General features: G+C 52.3%; 1 protein-coding gene across 1 annotated transcript in view; it reads left to right on the top strand.

Moving 5' to 3' along the window:
* The window catches only part of THAP4 (THAP domain containing 4), a 32,511-nt gene extending 9,595 nt beyond the window's left edge, over positions 1–22,916 (top strand). The window contains exons 3-6 of the mRNA XM_031452638.2: positions 8,925–9,084; positions 10,561–10,670; positions 11,393–11,496; positions 22,680–22,916. Of these exons, the coding sequence (XP_031308498.2) occupies positions 8,925–9,084; positions 10,561–10,670; positions 11,393–11,496; positions 22,680–22,799 (494 nt within the window). The 3' untranslated portion in view covers positions 22,800–22,916. The remainder of the gene's footprint in view (positions 1–8,924; positions 9,085–10,560; positions 10,671–11,392; positions 11,497–22,679) is intronic.

The following is a 22,916-nucleotide window of genomic DNA, read 5'->3' as shown; positions in this document are numbered from 1 at the left end:
TTTTGCTTGTCTAATCGCTATGGCTAGGACTTACAATACTACATTGAATAAAAGTGCTGAGAGTGAGCATCCTGGTCTTGTTCCAGATTTTAGCAGAAAGGCTTTCAGCTTTTCACTACTGAGTATTAGTGCTGGCTAGAGGTTTGTCATAAATAGTTTTTATTAGGTTGAGCTATGTCCCCTCTATACCAAAGTGAGTTTCTTATATACATCATAGAGTGGGTCTTTTTTTTTTTTTTATCTACTCTGATGGTCTGCATCTTTTGCTGGATGGTCTTAGACCACTCAAATGTAAACTAGTCATTTCTGCAACTGGCTTGATATCTGTCGTGTTTGTAACTGATTTCTATTTGCTTCTTTTGTTTTCTTCCTCTGGTTTTCAGCCTTTTCTGGTTTTAATGGAGCATTTGATTTGATTTCATTTCCTCTACTTCTGTAGCATATCAATTATACTTTTTTAAAAAAATGTTTTTAGTGGTTGTCCTAAAGTGTGCACTATACACTTATAACTAACCTGTGTCCACCTTCAGGTAACACTGCACTGTGCTTCAAGGGCAGTGCAAGTGCAAAGGGAGCAGAGTATTCCCGGTTCCTCCCTCTTTTGAGAGCGTCTTCATCTCAGGTTTTCTACAGTTTGAATATGGTGTGCCTAGATGTAGGCTTTCTGGTATTTATTGTGCTTGCTGTTCTCTGAGCTTCGTGGATCTGTGGTTTGGTGTCTGCCATTAATGTTAAAAAATTCTCAGCTATTACTTCACATATTTCTTCCTCTCCTTCCTTTCTTCTCCTTCTTGCATTGTGCGTATGTGGCACTTCTTTATTGTCGTATTGTTCCCTGGTGTTCTGTTCTCTTTTTTTCCCCTCATTCTTTTTTCCTTTTGCATTTTGTTTTGGGAAGTTCCTACTGACATGTCTTCAGATGCACTGATTCCTTCCTCAGCCTTGTCCATGGGAGGCATTTGTCACTTGTTACAGTGTTTTGATTCTTTGCAGCGTTTCCCTCCCCTCTTGCAGCACTCATGTCTTCTTGCATGGTGTCCACTTTTCCACCAGCAGTCCCACAGCATGTTAATCATCGTATTTTAAATCCAAGTCTGATAATTCCAGCATTTCTGCCTTATCTCAGTCAGGTTCCATCTCTTCAGACTGTCTTTTCTTGCCTTTGAGCATGCCTTGTGCCTTACTTGGAAAGGTGGACATGGTGTGTCGTGATAAAAACAGGCCTTTCTCTGAGGTATTGTGTTAGCCTGACTAGTGTTTGGGCTGTGTCTAATCTCCTGTAGCTGTACTGTAAATGCCAAGGCTTCAGATTCCTCTGAGGTCCTCATTTTTGTCTCCTCTGTTGTCTTTGGGTTTCTCTGAAGTGTACCTCGGGGCATTTCATAATCTTATTTCAGTGCACACCTCGGGGCATTTTCCCTTGTTACCCTTCAGGAGGGGAAGCATTTCATAACCTTATGATTAAATTTCAGCCTTTCAGCTGCCTGTGTTCCTGGTCTGTGACCTTCATGAGCATTTCTTCGCTTTCTCTCCCCTCCTTTCCCTTCCCTTGGGTGAGACCAGACCAGCAGGCTAGAGGGGCCGAGTGGGGAGAGGCCCTTCCCCCAGGTGAGGTGTAGCTCTGCTGGACTCTTTCCCCTGCAGGTCATGGCAGCCTTTGTTTCGAAGGATACTCTGGGCTTATTTATTCTTGGTTCCCTTCCCCTCCCCCTGCCAGGGCCTTGAGGAGATTATTTTCTTGGCTTTTCCTGGTGAGAACTCAGTGGGGTTCCTAAAAGCGAGATTCTGCACTCCGCCCCTCAGCACTTTGTCCATGGTGGGCAGGGCTTCCCCGCAGTCGCGTCTCTGGGAGTTTCTGCTCCAGGTGAGCAGGGCTCGGGGTTCTGTCAGCGCCTCTCCAGGTTTCAGGGAGACTTCTGTGACCTCACTCTCTGGTGGGTCCAAGGAGAGTCCTTGATTTTCCGTTCTTTCATGGTTTTTCTTGTGAAGCCAGGAGTTGTGACTCCTCCGCTCTTTCCATGTCAGAGTTGAAAGTGGAAGCACCCCCTCTACACACACACACACTTTTGGTTTGGCTGTTGCTAGTGTGCGGGGCGGGGGCTGCCCGGTGTTAAAAAGGACCACCTAACAGATTCACTTGTTGAATCTCATGGTTTTTCAGGTGGGACTTTTGGATAAAGTAGGTAATCAGTCATATCTGTAAATAATAATTATTTGGCCTCTTTTTCTGTCTTTTTGTATTTTATAGAAAATACACTCTTTTTTCTTTTTTTTGGGTGCCTTTCCATTTCGCCGGTGATAGAGCAAGGCCTTGCCCTCCATGATGTGCCAGTCACTGGGCGCCAGCCAGACCACCGGGGCCAGCGCAGTGTCCTCTCTGCCTGGGTGGCCAACCCCCGAACCTGTTGTGCGGTGCATTTGGCGTCATGGTCTCTGGGCTGTGGCGGGGAACACTGTTGTCACCGGCTCTGGAAAGGAGCCCATCCCTAAGGCCCAGGGGATGCGCCTGCCGTCGGGGTCCTCAGCCTGTCTGCTTGCGAGTTTGCCAAGAGACAGAGGGGACACGGCCAGAGTTTCCAGGGTGACTGTTCAAAACAGCCTTGGCCACGTGCCTAACCCTGCTCAACCAGTTGGTGCCCTCTGGTCGCCAGTGGGAGTAACGGGGTGGCCACCCACTCCTGCCTGCCCCAGACATAACAGCCCCGCTGTGTCCTGCTTGATCTCTGAAGCCCCTCCCCTCTAAGATGCTGGTTCTCTGGTCTGGGTCTGTCTGTGTCTCCTGCTCTTTTCTGAGGGCTCCTCTTTTATGCTGGAACTACAGTTCCCAGCATGCCCTCCTCACACATGGCAGTCACTTCCTGCTGAGCTGTTGCAGCCAGGTGCAGACACTTCCCGTATATTGGCAGAAAACAACCTTGAAGAACCTTGACGCTGTCCGGAGTTTAGAAAACTTAGGGATGGGTAAGCCTGCTTTCACTGTCTTGGGCCAAAAAACGAAAATTTAAATTTCCTGGAGAAAATTTAAATTTTTGTTTTTGCATTTTGGTTGAGATTTTAATAAAAGAAAAATTTACGTGAAGAGATAGAAAGTGGCAAATAGGCTAGATCCTTTATGTACTATATTTCTCATTTGTTTAACTTTAAATTCGTTTTATTTTTATTTTTCTGAGTATAATTTACGTACAGTAAAATACACACATCTTACGGATAGAGTTTGGTGGACTCTGACATATGTGTAGGCACGTGTACCTTGGAATTTGGGTCTTAGGAGTGCCGGGTTGCTACCGCCCACCGCCACAACACTCAGTGGAAACAAGGAGAGACAGTGGCTGAGATGCTGGCAGCAGTTCGCGGCTGGCGCACAGCTTGGCGCGGTCAGGGTGCAGAGCAGCCAGCCCGCGGAGGAGCCTGGTTAGCCCCCAGCGCTGGGCAGCCTCTGTGGGCACTGCTGGGCCGGGGCACTGTAGCCGGGAGGAAGCATGGAATCCCTCTGCCCACCACCATTGTTTACTGCCTGCCCTGTGGTCCTTGTCCAAATTAAAGTTCGTCGCAATTAAGAGCAAACGACTCAACCAGGAGGACCCAACCTGGTGTGTTTCTCAGAGCATAGTCAGATCCTCACAGTGCCGGACCGACCTGCGTTGCAAAGCCAGGCGCTCAGGCAGTGCAGTCTCCTGCTGTTCACTGCCTGCCTGCACCTTTTGTTTCCAACCAAGTATATACGTTTTTACTTGAAATGTTTCTTCTGACTTTAAGAGTCATCTTAGAATTTTCTGATCTTCTTTCATTTACTGCCATGTAAACACACTGCTTCCTCTTTGACTCTTCCCTGTGACGTGAAGGAGTGTCTGTCACAGGCCAGCTCTGTGGACTCCGGAACCGCCAGCATCTGGGTGAGCAGTTCTGTGCCCAGAGACTCAGTGAACTGCGGCTGCGAAGGCTTCCCATGGCCTTTGTGCACTTCCCCACCCTTGCAAAGTCAACTTACAAGCGCGTGTGCTGTGAATCTGATGAAGGCAGGGAGCTGGGCCCTCAGCCGTCTCTCCCGCCCTCTGTGCAGGTGCCGATGACCCGGGCTGGGTCCACCTCTCTGGTGGTTCTGACCTGTCCTGGTGGCAGTGTCCACCCCGGCTCATGGGGCTCACACTGTCCCTGGATTGTTGCCAAGCCACTCAGGCTGCCGGCCTGGGACTCCAGCCGCTCCTGGGCACACCCCCTCCCTGCCCCACCCCATCATCTTCCTCCTGTCCTCACTGGCTGCCCTAACCTAACCCCCACTAACCGGCGCATCCTAAGCCTCAAGTCTCACATTCTGGCTTTGCCAACTCTCCTCAGGCCTCCAGGCTTCTAACTTCCACCCTCAGCCCCCTTGGCTGCCTCCCTGTCCGGGCCCCTGGTCAGTCCCTCTTTCACCTCTCCCGGCTGTTCTTCGCCGCTCCAGCTCCTCCCTGCCGGAGCCACGCTGCCCAGCCCTGTCAGGTGGGCCTGCACTCAGACCTGGCCCGGCGCCATTGTCACGGAGGGGGAAGGGTCAGGCGGACCAGCATTAGTGTCCCCCGCTGGTCCCCCAACCCTGCATTGGCCTCTGAGGTGTAACAGGCTTGCCTCAGGCCCGGCAGCCGGAACCTCCCAGGACCTGCGTTTGTCAGCCCTGGCCCCGTATGCGCCATGCTGTCCGTTCAGCAGCAGCCGGGAGGTCGTCTTCCAGAAGATTTTCCATCTGCGCCTCCTGTCTCATCTCTGTCTCCCAGTGACATTTTCTGCCTTTTGTTAGGATTGCTTATGAAAACATTTCTTGCCTCGTAGGGATGCGGTGGAAACCCCTGCCCAGTCCATCCTTCATCCATTTTTGCTCCTCACCCACCACCTTCTAGGTGCTGGAGTCCCTGGAGGGGGTCAGGAGGAGCCCATCCTGTCAAAAGCCCAGTCCTTACAGTAGACCCTGTGGAGTCCTCCTGGCCAGCCCATGGAGACCATGGTCTCACACACATCTCACAGCAGGCTCTGTCTCTCTGTCCAGCCTGCACTTGCAGGCCGGTGATTCCATACTGACATCAGGGACCACCCTGCCTGTCTTTGCACAGGCCGTCCCTGCATGTCAGCACATCTGCAGGACCTTCAGGTGTTCCCCAGGCCATCTCAAACAGCACAGAAATCTGCTCGCTTAGGAAGAAACCCAGCTGAGGCCCTGAGATTTTGCTTTACTCTGTGGGAGCCATCAGTTCGGGGCACGGGGGTTTACTGGTGTACCAGCCTCCTGCTCCAGCTGGAAGAGGGAGGGGTGGGAGGGAGTAAGGACTGAGGTGTGGGCCCTGACCTTGTGGCGGTGGGGGGAGAGCCCTCCATAGGCCGTGTGTCCTTAGGCCAAGGCTGTAGCTACTCACGGACAGCCAGCCAGGGACGAGGGGATGTAACTCACCACAGCCTGTTCTTGTCGTCTTAGTTCTTTGGAAATTAGGATATTTTGCCCCCAAATCAGCATCTCTGGCTTTTCTTAAAATAGAAGAAGATCTGCAGCAGAGGGCCTGTCCCTGCCGCAGTCCTCCCGCGTGGGCCCGAGGCCTGCACTGTTGTAACACAGTCAGCAGATCCAGGGAAAGGCATTTGTCTCCAGTCTTTGATGCTTGTTGTTTTGCAAAAATGTTGCCTCTTCACATTTTCACTGAGGTGTAATTTACGTGAATGAGGCAGCTCTTGGGCGTCCCTGGATGAGTTTTGATGGGTGAAGACCCCAGGCTGTCTCATGCCCCACCACCCTGTCCTGACCCCTGCTCCAGACTTCTGTACAGATAAGAGTCGGGGAAAGTGTAAGTTTCTGTGTCTGGTGTCTCTTTCGTAGCATGTTTTTAAGGGACGTCTGATACACTAAATTTCTGGTCTTGTGGCGTTGTGAGCAGTGCCATGAGAAGTCTGTTTACTGTGTAGCACTCACAGGTAAGGCCAGTCTTCTTGAGCCTCTCAGAGGAGCTTGAAAAGGAGGAGTATTTCCTGGATTTAAGCTACAAAGTTCATTGCACGTCCGTCAGAAACACCTCGTTCATCACATTACGTAGAGATGCTGTTTGTTACTTGCGTATTATTCGCTGGACACAGGCATGAATTGAGATTCCTTTAGTTTCCTTCTGTCAGCACCTGTGTGTCTACAGTAGTTCCTGCCATGTGAATGTTGCTGCCGTGCGTGGTGCATGCATCTCCCTTGTGACTCGCACCTTTAGCATTCCGAAGAGACATTACTTGTCCTATTAAGCACGTGTTGGCTTGAACTTCGTTTTACCTGGTGGTAGGATCCCACGCAGGTCCTGGTCGCAGGAAGCGGACGCGAGAAGAAACGCAGTCCACAGGGCCAGCTTCCCCCGCAAGCGGTCTGGCTGTTTTGAATGTACGCTTGTGTCACAAGAGGAGCTTGAAGGCAGACCAGCGCTTCCTGAGCCAGTGAAGAACGTGCAGGGTGGTCCATGTGTCCTCGGGGGCTCACAGAGACCCTCTGGTCCTGGAATCCGGAGAAAAGTCAGGTCCTGGCCTCCCCACCCAAGCTGTACCCCTTTTTATGCTGGCTCTGGGGCTGCCCCAGGAGGACCCTGGGAGTCCCTGACTTCTCCAAGGGGCCCCTTCAGAGTGGGGCGCCTTTAAGGTCCGTATGGATGGCGCAGGTGTGTGTGTTGGGGGCTGAGGGGTCGCAGACCACAGCTCCAGGTGGAGCAGCTGGTTACATTCTGAACCCTGTGCTTTGCTAAGATTCCTGTTCATTCTGAGCGTCATGGGCCTGCTGAGCTACTGCCTTCTGTCCTTGGGACCTCAGACTTCAAACCACAGCCTCTTCCTTCCAGTCGGAAGCCATGCGTTTTCTCAGTTGTCTGGCCATGAACGTTGGGATCACCTCCCTCTCTTGCGCCCACGTCCAAGCCGTCAACAAGTCCAGTTAGCCTCATCTTGGGTCAGATCCAGAATCTGGCCCTTTCCCCAACCTCCATCCCTGCCCCGGGCCCAGGCCACCCTCCTCCCCACCAGCCAGGGGCCCCTAGCCCTTCCCCTTGGACCTGTCCAGGGCTCTGCTCAGAGTCAAGGCCAGAGCCCTCCCAGGGGCTGATAAGGCTCTCCTGGCCCAGCCTTCCAGCCCAGGAACCTTGTGTCTGTGGCCTGTCTGCCGGGTCTGCTCTTCAGAGCAGCTGCAGGGCCCCTACTCCCACTCTGGTCTCTGCACACCCCTCACGGAGACCGGCCTCGCCCTCTTAGGTAAGATCTCAAGATGCACCCCCAGTCCTGGCTCGTCACCTGGTGTCCATGAGACTCGGCATCTCTCTTCACTTCTTTGTGCACAACTCTCTTCCCTCGCCCGGGTGTCAGCGCCCGGGGGGCGGCGAGGCTTGTCTCCCAGTAGCTCGCTGCCTGTCCCCCTCCCTGGGAGGGGTCTGGTGTGTTGCAGGCCTTCACGTGTTACCGGTAATCAGCAGCAGCAGGATCTGCTGGAGCCTAGACTTTTGACTTTGAAGCTTTCGTTCCTTACTTCCACCAAGGATCAATACTAAAATCCGGGCTTAAATTTCCCTCGCTGTTTAATTATGAACTTTCTACCCATCAAGGCTCAAACGCTGCCATCCTCACTTTCTAACGCCCCCCCGGGCAGTGTGAAAGGGGATGCTGGAAGAGAGGGCCAGCGGGGGAAGGAGGAGATTTTCACACACCCCAACTTGGGCCCCGTTTTTGCCCCGTGCAGACTCAGACGTCAGAGGTGCAAGTCCCTGTTCTCCAGCCTCTGTTCGTGCTTCGTGCCTGGGCCTGGCCACAAGCTCAGCCTGCTCCACAGGCCCGTGTTCTTAAACGTGGCCTGTCCCTCCTCCACCGCCAGAGCCCTGTGAGTCCTTTCCTCTTGGGTGTTATTCTCCCAGACTGCTTTCAATTTATAGTCAAAGGTGGTGTAATTTTAGAGGTCAAGAGGCCCTTGGTGTGTATGACTGGGAAGTGGGTCCCCTTGCTTTGGCTTCTTTGGGTCTGTTGAAACCTCTGATCAGGTCAGCTGACCCCTGCCTCTCTCCTCTGCTTTTCCTTATGCCGTTCGTGCTGTTCGGGTGAAGGCTGACAAGGTGTGGGAAGCAGGCATCCAGGGGAAGAGTCTGGACTGCATCTGGGCATCAGACCTCCAGTCCTGGTGCCCTGGATGGGCCAGGTGCACGGCAACAGCCCCACCTTCCGGCAGTCTCGGGCATGTAGGCCACACACAGTGACGTGGGGACCACGGGAGCCAGGTTCTAAAAAGTCAGCACGTGGTCCATAGCCAGGGTCCACCCCAACTGCTTGGCCCAGTAGGACTGGGACATGGGGTGGGGGTTTTCTGCCTGGCACCCCCTGGCAGAGTAGGGGTAGCCACCCACCCTTGCCTGTGGTCCTGTCTCTGGACCCCTCCATTCAAGGCCTTCGTGTCGCCCCTCACACTTCAGTCACGGGCTGCTTCTGTGCCCTTCTCGGTCTAAAGGAAGCCCAGGGTGCTGCTGGCCTGGGGTCCAGAGGCTCCCTGGGGAGCTGCGGTCACATGCAAACCTTGCTCGCAGAGTGTGCGCTGCACACTTTACCTGCCCTGAGACCCCGTCCGCTTTTCACAGCTTCCTCTGCCGCTCATCTCCGTCCCTGAGGCGCCATGGGGGCACCTGCTTCCCCAGGCCTCCCCCTGCCCGCCAGGCCCTCTGGCTCTCTTTTCTGTGGAGGAGGAGCTGCAGGGTCCGAAGCCAGGTCTGGAAAGAGGACGTTTGCTAATTGCTTGGTCTTCTCCCCTCCTGACAGGTGGCAGATGGCCTGCTGACGGCCCACAGGGTTAGCCAACAAGGGCATGCTCTGGTACAGAGTGGGCTTCCACACGCAGCTCAGCACAGGTGGCTGGAGGGAGACCATTGGGCACAGAGCCGCTGACTGTCTCTTCCTTCTGTCCCCAGAGCCCGCCAGGATGAACCCCGTGGTGGAGCCGCTGTCCTGGATGCTGGGCACCTGGCTGTCAGACCCGCCGGGCGCTGGTACCTTCCCGACACTGCAGCCCTTCCAGTACCTGGAGGAGGCGCACATCTCCCATGTGGGCCAGCCTATGCTGAACTTCTCGTGAGTCTGCCCAGTCCTCTGCAGGGGCGGTTCTGGCTGACAAGAGGCCCACGAACACTAGGTGGGAAGGGACAGATGCACCTGGTGGTTTCTTTGAGAAAGGCACCCTCTCCCGGCCTGCACCTGTCCCTGACACCGTGGGTGGGTGGAAATGGTACTTTCTTATGTTCTGGAAAATGTGAAGCTGACCACAGAATCTCAGGCTTGTTAATCCAAACATAAAAATAAGTGTAGGTGCTCAGTTAAATCCTTCATCTCATGCTGCATTCCTGTGTGGAAACCAGTCACCCCAATATTACTGAAAATAGGGGGACGTGGCTTTCGTTCAGACCTGCCCCTGAGCCAGCTGAGGTGTCAGGGAAGCCGGTGGTGTTGTGGTTGGTTCTCAGGTTCTTACTGTGCAGCAGAGCAGGGCCTCCAGCTGTGCCTTTTAGGAAGCAGGTCGCAGTGAGGGCGGCTGGAGAGGGGGCACCCCAGGGATCTAAGGGAAGTGGCTGAGGATATGGTATCTCACACCTGCCTATGTTACTTCCGACAGGGGGTGAGGGAAAAGTAATGTCCCGCGTGTACGCCAAAAGCTGGAAGTTCAGGATAGCACACAACAACCCACAGTGCAAAGCAGTCTTTTTAAATTGTGGGTTATACCCATTAGAGAACATTGAGACTAGCATTAATTAATTTTGATGCTAGTCACTCAGTTTTGTGACTAACATAACCAAAAATGAAATAGAATAGGATAGAAGGTATATGTTTTGGTAAACATAATGGTGCACGTGCGTAGTAGGTTTTGGTCCACAGCGTGCTCCTCATTAGGGGTCACGTTAGAGACGGCCTGCGCCCGCCCGTGTGGGCCGTAGCCGCCCCACTGGCCCGGCCACGTCCCTCTGTGGTGGCAGTAGGTTCCCGTGGTGGTTCGTGGTGCTGGTGACATGGGGCCCTCGGGTCAGGATGCAGCCTCCCCCCACTACCACCGAGAGTGTGCAGTGGACGCAGGGCCTGTTCTGTTTCCTACCTTACGGATGGGTTAGACTCCCAAGCAAGATAATAGACCCAAAGAGGAAAGGCCTGGTGTTCGGGTGGGATTTGCCGTGTTTGTGGGGTGCTCAGGGCTGAGAAACCTGTGGGGTGTTGGGGCTGAAAGGACCTTGGGGGAAGGATATACCCCAGATTACAGAGGACAAGTCCCTGTCCCCAAGGTCGTGACCACTCCTGGTCAGTGGGAGGGTGGAAAGTGGAGGGGGGGAGGCTGTGGGCTGGGGCTGGGGGTGCTCGGGGAGGCGCTTCCCGGTGAGCGAGGGTCCAGAGCCCGCACACGGGTGTCTGCGTGTCCCACGTGGCGTCCTCTGTGTCTGTTTCCACATGGTTCTTAACGTTGAGGAGTGGGGTGCCTCCCAGGTAAGAGGAGGGCGGCGGTGGTCTGGGTGCTCTGGTGGGCGTGGGGCACCTGGGGCTCCACCTGTCTGATTGCCCGTCCAGGTTCAGCGCCTTCCACCCGGACACACACAAGCCCATGCACAGGGAGTGTGGCTTCATCCGCCTGCAGCCCGACACCAACAAGGTGGCCTTCGTCAGCGCCCAGAACACAGGTACTCCCCTCACTGGGCCTCCGCAGGCTGCCCTTCTGCTGGCCCAGACGTGGCTAGCAGGCGAGGTGGCATCTGCTCCCCACTCTTACTGACCTCCGGCGTGTCCATGCTCAGGGACACATTTATGGAGATGGTTGAGGTGTAGGCATTGTCCTGTGAGCACCTTTTGGGGTGAAGAGTGTTAGGCCTTAGGACAGGGTTGGGGAGCCAGTGGTGGGGCAGCTGTGGGAGCGTCTCTGTGCCAACAGGCTGATGTCTTTTCTCCGTCCCTCAGTTCTGTCAGTGGCAGCAGGCGGCCGGCTTCCGTCCGTGCTGCCGTGCAGGTGGGGCTTTGGGGGAACTGGAGCGGAGAGGGCCCCCTGCCCAGCTGAGAGTTCTGTCAGGAGGTCTGCTTTGCCCACAGTGGGAGTTCATCCCAAAATAGTTAACCGAGTTCATGAGTTAGAAGTTACTCACAACCTGCCTACCTGACCTTCCATTCAGGTTGTCGGGGGTTGAGGGGGGTACTGGGGTCAGGGCACCCCTGGAGAGGGGAGCCCTCGGAGCCCACCTCCCGGGCTGTACAAGGCACTTGTACCCCCTTGATCCCTGGACGGTCATTGCAGGCAGGGGGACATGTCGTTGCACTGATGACTGCAAAGCTCAGATCTGGTGAATCCTTGATGGCAAAAGGTGGTGGGGAGCCCGGGCAGGCTGTGTGGGCTGATGGTGCTGCCTTGCAGGCATCGTGGAGGTGGAGGAGGGCGAGGTGAATGGGCAGGAGCTGTGTATTGCGTCCCACTCCATCGCCAGGATCTCCTTCGCCAGGGAGCCCCACGTGGAACAGGTGAGCCCGAGCGCCCGCAGATGGCTCGTCACAGGCGGGGCTGCACACCATCCCTGACTCAAGTTTCGCCTCTCACTGTATCCTGGCATCTCCACCCACCACCTTCTCATTCACACGTGCCGGGATTTAATGCCTCATCCCCATTCACTTGGGGGCAGTCGGGTGTTCTTCTGTCACAAACATTCTTTTCTGTTTTTGCTATTGTTCTTGTGTACCTGAAGATTTTAAGGTTTTATTTAACAAAAGGAAAGTACCCTCCAAGAACAGGAGGCGGGCTGACCCCAAGGTGGACAGCCGATTCTCTTACGTCTGTGTTGTCCACTTTTGCGAATACATCCATGTCTGTTGGACGTGTTTCTTTCTGCCGGTTTAATTGCTGAATCAAAAGATAGAAACATTTTAAATTCTGGTGGATACTGTGCAATTGCTTTTCATAACGGTAGGCTCCCCCAACACTGTGCAGGAGGACCCGGCTCCCCCCCTTCACCACCATGGTGCATTTTCAGGCTTTCTGATCTTTTCAGATCTGGTAAATAAGAAGGTGGTGTCTCGTTTGTGTTTTAAATGTAACTTGTGGGTGAGGGGAGCGTTCTCCTATGCTCACTGATGAACTGTGTTTCTTGTTCTATGTACTTCATGGTCTCGGTCATTGCCTGGTTTTCTGTGGGGCAGCTGTCACTTTCTCACTGATTTTTGGGAGATTTATATGTACTGTGGATGTTACTCTGTGGTCTGCCGCATTTGTGGCACAGGTTCCCGTTCGGTGCTCTTGTTGGCTTGGCTTGTGATGTTCTACCCTCGGGCTGTACACTTTTCTGTACTTGCCTCTGGGGGTCTTTTCCTTAACCCTGTCCGGATTTGGGTTCTTGCTCAGGAAGGCATGTTCTGCTCCAAAATGATAAAATTATTCTTCCATTTTCTCGTACTCTTCAGGTTTCCTTTTTACTTTCAGACCTTTAGTCTCACTCAGGTTTGTCTCTACGTGACGGAGCTTCTGGTGCCAACTTTCCCTGGTGGGGACCAGCGACCAGAGATGGACGGCAGTGTGCTGCAGGGTGGTGGGCGCACAGTGGTGCCGGGCCCCGCTGGCTGTGTTTCAGCCCACACCGAGGGTCTTTCTCTCTAGTTTCAGTCACACAGGACTTGGACGTGTCGTGGTAGGTCCAGCCTTCAGTCCTGTGTAGTTTCGTTGTTTCTGTTTCTTCCTCTGAGCAGCGTTGATGGCTGGGGACACCTGTGGGTGCTGTGTGTTCCTGTGGACCTGCCGGTCGGTCCCCTCGTGGCCGTGCCTCTGCCTTCACCCCGGCAAGGTGTTTGCTGTAGTCGCTCCCCCCACCAGTCTCGCGCTGGTGGAGAGCCTTTGTCGGATCAAGGAGAGTCTGTTTCTGGCGTGCCCAGAACTGCACTCAGGAATGAGAGTTGAGTTTTATCCAGTGCTGTTGCAGCCCCTTTTGGGAGGATTCTGTGTTCTTTCCACTTGAAGCTGTTGGTGCACTGAACTACATTAGTAACACTCACGTCTCCTCCTTGAGGACAGTCCTCCTTGTCGTGACATCCAGATGTCATTACCCGTCTTGGTACCAGAGTCGGTCATGGAGAGGGCTGGGGGCCTTCTGGCTGCTCGGAACCCCGACAGTGAGGGTGAACCCACAGAACTTCTGTGGCAGGTGGGCGTCCTCGGGGACAAGCCCACAGGCAGACTGGGGAGGCCGTCCGCCTTCCTCCGAGACTGTTCGTCTCCCCGGGTTTCCTGCCTGCTTAGCTTGCAGATTCGTTTTCCCAGGAGAGGGCTTCAGGGTTTCACAGAGGAGTAACGTGACTGTTCCTCACTGTTGGCCGTTGCATCCCGTTTACCTCTCTCTGTTTTGCATGTGTCTGTGGGCGCTCTTTTTCTTGCTCACACTTGCTAGAGGCTACCTGATTCGTCGCAGTTTTGTTTGGATTTTTTTTGTTTATTTTTGCTGAAGAACTGACTTTGGGTTTTACTATTTAAACAAACAGCACCTCTCCTGCAAAAGGAGGGAGTAGGCAGAGGTGAGCCCTGTGGCCGCGCTGACCACAGGCCAGACGCTCATCCTGGATCGGTCTGCCCCCAGGTTGGTCCTCCCAGCTGGGCTGACTTGGGCAGAACCAGGATGAGGAAGCTCAGCCTTGAGGCCAGGACGGGAGTGGGAGGTGAGGGACTGGACTCGAAGCCCCATCTGTCCCCCCAGCGTCTGGGGAGCTGAGTGCCAGGCTTCTGCAGACCCTGGGAGACACAGGTCTGGGACGAGGCCCTGCGCTTCTGCCGCCGAGGCCCAACCCTGACTCACCCTCTCCCGTTGCTGCTTCTGTGCTTGGTCACTTCAGACCCCGCCCAGTCTGCGTATGCCCTGCGTGCCCTGCAGCCGCAGCCTGAGACAGAGCAGGTCCAGGCCTGTGCCCCCGTTTGACAGGACGGTCAGGGAGGCCCCTGCCTCGAAGAACCTCTGCCCGTCCGTGCTCGCCGCACCTTGAGTCTGGCAGCTTCTGCATCGAGTTTGCAACCCCAGCTGCTCTGATGGTGCGGGAGGTGCAGCGTCTTTCCTGTCCTTGTTGGTCGTGCTCTCGGGAAGTCCTGCTCAGTCCTTGACCATCTTCTGCTGCTTTCCTTCCTGACATCGGCAGTTCCTTGTATGATTTGGACATAAGCCCTTATGTTCATTACGTGTGTTGCAAATATCTTTTCCAGTCTGTGAGTATCTTTTCAGTTCTTTTTATTATTTTTGAGAAACAAAAGTTCTTAATTACATATGCTTCAATCTACTGGTCTCTTCTTTCTGGATTCTGTTTTATTTAAGCAGTTTTCTCTAAGAACAGGTCAGGAAATACATATTCTGTATGTTTTTCTTGGAACCATTACAGTCTGACCTGAAACCTTTCCTTTAGGTCGCTAGTGCACCTGGAATTGAGTTTTGTGTGTGTTATCTGAGGAGGGTCCGCTTCACTCTTTCCCAGAGGAGTGACCAGCTGCCCCAGCCCTGCCCAAGGAGCCTGCCTGCCCTTCCCACCTGAGCTTTTCTCATTTTTAAAAATCAATTTTCTTGAAGTATAATTTATACATGGTCTATGTGTAGCACACCCCAGTCCAGACAAGAACAGTCCACCACCCCCAGAAGGAGTCCCTGTGCCCCATGCCCTCCCCATGACCGGCGATCCGGCCTCTGTCACTGTGGACCGGACTTGTGTTGTCTAGAGCTCCCTGTAAGTGGGGCCCTGCAGCACGCACCCCTTCCAGGCAGGTCGTGTTCTGAGATTCTTCTGTGCTGTTGCTTCCACCAGCAGGCTGGTTGGTTTTGGTTGCTGAGTAGTGTTCCCCAGAGGGAACATGTCAGTCTTGTTTACTCCTTCTCTTCTGAGGGACCTGTGTTTGGTTTGTTTCCAGTTCCGGGCTGTTGTGAATAAAGCAGCTGTGGGCATCTGTGTACATGTCTCTGTGCAGACACATGTTTTCATTTCTCTTGGGTGGATCCCTACCACTGCACCAAACTTAGAAGGGTCTGCAGGCTGCTTGCCAGCACAGCTGCCTCCCTGCGCCACGCCACGCCCAGCGGGCTGCGTGCCGGCCGGCCCGGCCCAGCCCTCTCCGGGTCGGTCCTGGGGCTTCAGCCATCCTGGTGGCATCCAGGACTGCGTTTCCCTGATGCCCAGTGTTGTTGCTCGTCCCTTCAGTGTGCCCGTTCGCCACTTGTGTTTTTTGTTTCGGGAAGTGAGCATCCAAGCCCTCTGTCCTCTTTCTGCAGTGGGCTGGTTGTCTTACTACTGAGCTGGTAGAGCTTGTTGTATATTCTGGATACGTGTCCTTCATCAGGTGGAGGTGATAAGACTATGTTCCCAACTTAAGACTTGCCTTTCATTTCTTTAACAGAATGATTTACGTTTGATGAGGTTCTGTTATGAACCCCGTCTTTTATAGTTAGTCTTTTGTGCCCTGACTTAACATTTTTTGACTAAATGCAGGCTTTCACCTGCATTTTCTTCAGGAATTTTTGTAGTGTTCCGTTTTACCTCAAGGCTTATGATTTCGGAATTTGCTTTTTTGTATGGTGTGAGGTAGATGTCAAAATTTTTAAATTTTTTCCCATGCAGATATTCAGCTGAGTTGTTCCAGCACAATTTTTTGAAAAACTACCCTCGCTCGTTGATGTCTGTAGGTGTCTTTTTTGACAATAACTCATTGGACCTGTGTGTGTCTGTCTGTTGCTGTCCAGGCCTGGTGCTCGCTCAGCCTGCCTGTGCAGCGGCGCAGCCTTGATGGCTGTAGCTTTGCGCTAATCCTTGAAACTGGATTATACTAAGTTGCCCCATTTTTTCCTTCTTCTTCCAAAATTGTTTGGCTATCCAAGGATCTTTTGCATTTCCATATGAATTCTGGAGTCAGTTTGTGAGCTTCCAGAACAAATTTCATCGGGATTGCTTGAACTCGCAGGTTAACCTGGGGAGCGCCGTCTTGGGCAGGCTGCCTTGTGACCCAGGGTCAAGGCAGGTTTCGGCATCTTCTTAGCTTTCTCCCACTCTGAATTGCTCTGCAGTTTTCAGTGTGCACGTTGTACATGTATTTTGTTAAGTTTTTCTAGTTCATGGTTTTAGATGCTGTTACAAGTGATTTTTTGGTTTTTCCAGTTTGCTGCTAGTATGTAGAAATAAAACTGACAGTTGTAGTTTGATCTCATGTCGTGTAACCTTCTATTCACTTACTTACTTCAGCAGCTTTTAGCAGAGCCCTCAGGACTGTCTGCGTAGATGCTCATGTCGTCTGCTGTTTCATCGTGACGCCACTGGACAGGACCCTCGGTGTAATGCTCAGTGCAGGGGGTGGCAGCAGACACTGCCTTGTCCTCTGTTCTAGGGGAAGGCGTTGTGTATGGTGTTGGCTGTAGGGTTATCAAATTACATTTCCTCAAGGTTTTAGTTTGCTAGTTTTTAGTTTTTCTAATCATAAATGGGTATTGCATTCTGATACGTGCTTTTGCTGTCATCATGTGATTTTTCTCCTTTATTCTCTTAGTAATGGTGAATTATAGTAACAGGTTTTCAGACATTGAACCCACCTCACATTCTTCAGATTAAACCCCATTTGATTGTGACGATTAATCGTTTTTATGTTCCTGGGTTTATGTATTATCAATATTATTATTTGTTTTTCTCCGATTACTCTGAATTTAATTTCTTCCTCTTTATTTTTTGGCTTCTTAAAGGGAAAACTTGGGTCGATGGTATTTACGCCATTTTTATTTTACAGTATGCCATCTGAAGCTGTATGAATTTCCCTTCAAGTCCTGCGTTAGCTGTGTTCCACAAATATTAACATACTGTGCTTTTGTTATCTCCTAGCTCAGAATATTCTATTTCTCTGATGATCTTTTTCCTTTGAACACTTATTTAGAAGTATGTTGCATATTTTCCAAACACTTGAGGATTTCCTTGCTATGATTTCTAAGTCAGTTCTATAAAGCCCAGAGAACATGGTCTCTGAGAGTTATTTTATACCCCAGAGTATGGTCTAAATTGGTGAATATTTCATATGCACTCAAAACAAGTAAGTATTCAACAGCTGTTGGGTGTAGTGGACTGAAAATGCCAGTTAGGTCGAACTGATTGATAACGTCCGATTTTCTATGTGCTAGATGGTTGGTGGGGGCAGGCAGGTGGTTCTGTCTGATTTCTGAGAGGTCTTAAAATCTCCAGTTTGACTGAGGGTATTTCTGTTCCTTTCTTTGATTCTGTCTCTTTCTGCTTCGTAGCTTGGAAGCTCTATTATTTCAGTGCATGCATGTGATGATACACATCATGTTTATGAAATGTTCCCTTTATGGTGGCAATAGTATGCCTTGAAGTCCGCTTGCCCGGTGCTGCTATCATCACACCTGCTTTGTTATGCTTATTGTTTATATGGTATTTCTTTTTTTTTTAATTTTTATTTATTTTTTATTGAAGTATAGTTGACTTACGATGTTGTGTTAGTTTCTGGCGTGTAGCATAGTGATTCAGTTTTACATCTATATACACATTCTTTTTCATGTTCTTTTTCATTATGTTATTGTAAGATATTGAATGCAGTTCCCTGTGCTGTGCAGTAGGACCTCGTTGTTTATCTGTTTTGTATGTAGGAGTGTGTATCTGCTAATCCAGAGCCCCCAGTTTACCCTTCTGCCCTTCCCGCTTTGGTAACCGTAAGTTTGTTTTCTGTCTGTGAGTGTTCTGTTTTGTAGATAAGTTCATGTGTGTCATTTTTTTAGATTCCACGTACAGGCAACAACATATTTGTCTTTCTCTGTGTGACTTGCTTTACTTAATATTTTTTTTCCTTCCCTTTTATATTCGGCTTGTCTCTGTATTTAGAGTACACCTCTTGTAGAGCCGTGCTTTTTTTTTCTCTAATCAGGAAACTGTATTTGGGGGAGGAGTGGTAATTAGGTTTGTTTTAACAGAGGGACTGAGGGTTGAGCCCCGGACCTCATGCATGTGCAGCACACACTCTCACTGCTTGAGCTACACCCTCGCCCAGAAAGCTCCGTGTTCAGCCAAGCATCGGTTGGTTATGTTTTTAGCACAAGTGTTGGTGTGAGTGACTAGGCGTCCACTGTCTTGACTGGTCTGCTTTTGTTTGTTCTCAGCATTGTTCCTTTTTGTTCCTTTACTCTGTTTTCTTGGGGTAATTAAATACTTCTAGCATTCTGTTTTATTTCTTTTATTAGTTTAATTGTATCTTTTTTTTGGCCGTTGCTTTAAGGCTAACACCACGCGTCCTACATTTATCAAAGTCTGTTTACAGTCAGTGTTGCACTATTTCCACGTCACTTGTGTAATAACCGTACAGCTGTGTAATTCCAGTTATCCTTTCTTTTGTGCTGTTGTCAACAGACCTTTTCCGCATAAAAGGTACACACGTACTGTGAACCTGCTCACTAGCTACCTGTGCGGCACACAGGCAGCTGACTTGGAAGGCCATGACGGTGGGTGGGGCGAGTAGCCCCTCAGTCAGGCTCGCCCCCGGTGTTCCTTCTTCTCCTGCTGTGGGTCTCTGTTTCCCGTGGTGTACTTCCCTTCATTCCAGACCTGCACTCGTGACATTTCTTGTAGCTTAGGTCTGTAACATTTCTCTTGAGTTTATTTTACCCCCAACTTTTTGTTCTTTTCCAGTCTCTTGTTTGTTTGTTTTTGTGGGGGGAAGGTAACTAGGTTTACTTACCTAGTTTTTTTGACAGAGGGACTGGGGGTGGGACCCAGGGCCTTGGGTGTGCTGAGCTCCCTCCACCACTGAGCTCCGCCCCCCACATCTGAACCTTTGTAAGTGTGTGCTTGAGTGGTGGTAAGTGTACTCACATTGCTGTAGACCATCATCATTATCCATCTCCAGGACTCTCTGACCTTGCAAAACTGACACTCTGTGCCCCTTACAGAATAACTCCCTTCCCCTCTCCCCTGGCCCCCACCCTTGTGCTTTCTCTCTGTGATCGTGACTGCTGTGGGTGCCTCACGTAAGTGAGATCATACACTACTTGTCTTTTTTGCGGCTGGCTTATTTCACTCAGCATCATGTCCTCAAGGTTCATCCGTGTTGTAGCACACGTCGGAATTCCTCTCCTTTTTAATGCCAAGTAACATTCCACTGTGTAGGTAGACCTCTATCATGGACACCTAGTTGCTTCCACCTTTTAGCTACTGTGAACGATGCTGTTATGAACATGTGGGTACAAATACCTCTTCAAGGCTCTGCATTCAGCCACTTTCAGTGTGAGGTGGTGTCCTGTTGTAGTTCTGATTTACGTTTCCCTAGGATGAGTTGAGAATCTTCTCATGTGCCTTTTGGCCATTTGTACATCTTCTTTGGAGGGTATTTAATTGAGTTCTGCATCAGCAGGTGTGGGGGTCTTAAAGCAGTTTCTCTACATTGTTCCATTGTCTTCTGACTTCATTGTTACTGTTGAAAGTCAGCTAATCCTTCATGCCTACACGCGATTTGTCTTTTTTTCCTCTGGTCATTTTCATGATTTAATCTCTGTCTTTGGATTTTGGCCCTTTCCTCGTGGTCTTCCTGGGTGTGGTTTCCTGTGTTTATCCTGCTGGGTCCCCTCAGATGTTGGCACCTGTAGGCTGCTTTTCACTTTTCTTCACCTGTTTTCTCTGTTATCATTCAATTTGATAGTTTATAAAACTGACTTGTTTTCAGAGTCACTGGATGTCTTCCGTCTCCAGTTTGCTATTAGCCATGAGGTGCATTTTGCACCTTCCTGTCTCTGCCTTTACTCAGACGTCCCGTCCTCTGGTTTTCTTTCCACTGCTCCCCCCCACCCCCACCAAGGACGCCCTGCCCGGGCCGCACGCGGAGCACAGTGTGCTTCCCCTGGGCGTGTGCAGCGAGGGGAGCGTGCAGCTCGCCTACAGTAAGGGCTCACGTTGTGGTCAGCATGAGCTCTCTTCCTGTGCCTCCGGCCCCCATGGCCCCTTGACCTGCCTGTGGGGGCTGAGCTGCCAGCTGCTGGGCTTCTCTCCAGAATGAGGCTCCTGGTCACCCAATGTCCTGAGCAAGCTCCACTCGGAAGTTTCAAAGGCAGACAGCTGCTTCCGGCCCCTATTCTTTGCATGAGATCTGTCTGTGGCTCAGATGGACCCTAGTCCTGGTGGTCGAGCTGGCGTGGCTGACTTGAGGTGCTGCCCTGCTGTCACCAGAGGCCCCCAGAAAGGTCTGAGTGATGTCGTGCACTTTAAACTTTAAATCCTTCCAAATAACTTTCTTTTGAAGAGGAAAATAGAGCAAGAAATTTCACCCAAGGGGCCGCAAAGCCCAAAGGACCCTAACAGGGGATTCCTGAGGAGACGGGGCAGTGGCCCGGCCTTTGCTCCGTCTCCATCAGTCACGACGTCTCTGCGCAGGACTGTCCCCCTCCTTGCCACCGAGTTGCTGGCTCGGGAGCCAGATGGCTGTTGCCGGCCGCTCACAGATTTTGGTGCAAAGAAGCAGAGCTGACGGCCAAGGGAGAGGCCGCCCTGGGCCCCTGCGCTGATGTGGGTTTGAGTCCCCACGCTGAGGGCCGGTGCTGGATCCCTGCTGGAGGCGCATCCCCAGCGTTAGGTGTTGAGAGGTGACTGTGGCCTCAGCACCTGTCATCTGGGTTCCTTGTGGGAGCTGAGTGTGGTCGCCCCCCCCCCCACCTTGGAAAGGCTCGTGGGGCGAGGGTCCCCACCTGCAGGCCCCTGGGGAGGTGGCCCCTCTGCCCCACCTGGGATCCATCTGCGGGTGTGGAGCCAGTGGGAGCAGGGCACGTGGGGCGCTTCGTTTTTCTCCACCCCTCCTGTGTCCTTCCCAGAGTGGTTTCTAGCGAAAAGGCTTGTCTGTTTTTAAATGGAATTCCAGAATAGGTAACGTGGAATCGAAGGAGCAGGTACCGTGTGAGACTGTCCCCTCCGCACGGCCTACTGTCCCTCTGCCCTCGGTCCCGTCCTTTCTGCCGGCTGCACGTCTCTTCCCGTCCTCAATGCTGGCCCTGCCGAGTACATTTCCTGGACGTTCGGTGTAACATGGTCTCAGGCCACCTGGGGGCTGTGGCAGGAACCTTAGGGCAGCACTTCGCAGCCAAGAGCACGGGCCCCGGGCTCAGGTGTCTCCTGACGTGCCAGGTCGGGGTGGAGCCTGAGACCCTGCATTTCCAGCCGCCTGTGGGCGATGCTGGTGATGCTGGCACGCAGAGCCCCTTTGAGTGCCCCAGGCACCCCTCCTGCCTCCTCCGCTAACCGCACCCTCTGAACCCCACCAGGTTGTGTAAATGGTAATGAGCATCTTTGTTGTCTGGACTTGTGGGCAGCTGTCCAGACAGCTGCTCCTGGCTGCTTTCATCTGCCCTGCACCTCTGATTCTCTTGGGCCGTCTTCCTGAAACCCCTGAGAACTGCCTCTCTTACTTCGTTTAAGGGTGGGGAGTCCTGCTGGTGGGGAGTTGTCTGAGTTTTTGTCTAACGATGCCTGTGTTTTGCTTTCACTTTTGAAGGGTATTTTCACTGCACCTGGAATGCTAGGGTGACGATTATCTTAATCACTTGGAAGATGTGAGTCTGTTGTCTGCTGCATTCCATCCTTTCCGTTGAATGTTTTGAATTCTGGACATCATGTGTGAACACCTGTAGCCGACTTGAGGCTTTGTGTGATGTTTTCTCCCACCCAGAGTGGTTCTCGTGCTTCTGGTGATTGGTCCAGGAAGGGCAGATCCTGTTCATTAGAGATGGAGCTGTTTTGAAACTGGACTTTCCAGACTGCTTCTGGTTAACTCTTACTCCTGGGGTGCAGCTCTGCTGGGCCCCCACCTGCAGTCTGGGGTGGTTTTCCGCGGTCCCTCCTTCCAGACGGGCTCCAGTTCTAGAGTGTCTCCCATGTGTCATACTCCATGGCCCGGGGGCGCCCAGCTGGTTCTCCCCCTACCCCGGCCCCGTTCTGTCCCCTCAGCCTCCAGGTGGCCTCTTAAAGTCACACCAGCCTTGGGATGGACGGTTGCTCCAAGCTGGGTCTCCCCTCTGCCCTCCCTTCTCTCTGAGACCTTGGGCCTTTTCGCCTGGGTGGCTCTCTGATGCCCTTAAATAGACTCTGAAATCTGGCTTCTCTGGTTTTTCCTCCACTGGAGGGTTTGTCAGTGACGGAGCAGCTGGCTGTGGCCTATCCGCACACTGTGGGTCCCCGGTGGCGACCACTGCAGGTGGCCCTCTGCTGCCACTGTGCTCTCACTCTGCTCACAGACACTTTCTCACTGGGGGCTTGGTTGCTACGGGCGTGTATTCTTATTGGAAGTCACTGCCTAATTTGTTCTGATGACTCAGGTTCCAAAAGTGCTGTTCCTGAGTTTTTCGAGAACACATTACATCAGTTCAAGTTGCAGAGCGAAAGTGAGATAGAGGAGGCGGCAGCCGAAGGTCTGCTCCTGATCCAGATAAGGCAGGGCCAGTTCCTGCTGGTCTCTTGGGAACAGCTGAGGGCAGGGAAGTCGGGACACCCCTCCGGCCATGGGCCGTGTCTGTCATCCGCCAGCAGGGACACTGCAGCTCACAGGCCTCTGATGTCTTAAGTGACATGTTGCAGCCACTGCAGGATCGCCTGGCCTGTGGTGGGACCTCCGCGGTCATTGGATCTTTGGAAGGTCAAATTTAGACATTTTGTACTTGTTTTGTTCTGCTCAGATTACGCGAAAATTCAGACTGAATTCTGAAGGCAAACTTGAACAGACGGTCTCCATGGCGACCACTACCCAGCCCCTGACGCCGCATCTCCACGTCACCTACAAGAAGGTCACCCCGTGACCCCGGTAGAGCGTCTGGCCTGCGTGCTGACACTTGGGCTTCTCAGTGGCCAGGGCGGGGGCGGCACGGGTGTTCCTGGGACGGCAGAGCAAACCAAATAAAAGGCCTTTATTTTTA

The sequence above is a fragment of the Camelus dromedarius genome, chromosome 4 (genome assembly GCF_036321535.1).
Source record: "Camelus dromedarius isolate mCamDro1 chromosome 4, mCamDro1.pat, whole genome shotgun sequence".
Lineage (NCBI taxonomy): Eukaryota > Metazoa > Chordata > Mammalia > Artiodactyla > Camelidae > Camelus > Camelus dromedarius.
Note: the sequence above shows the minus strand (reverse complement) of the source record. Positions and strands in the feature narration are given on the sequence as shown.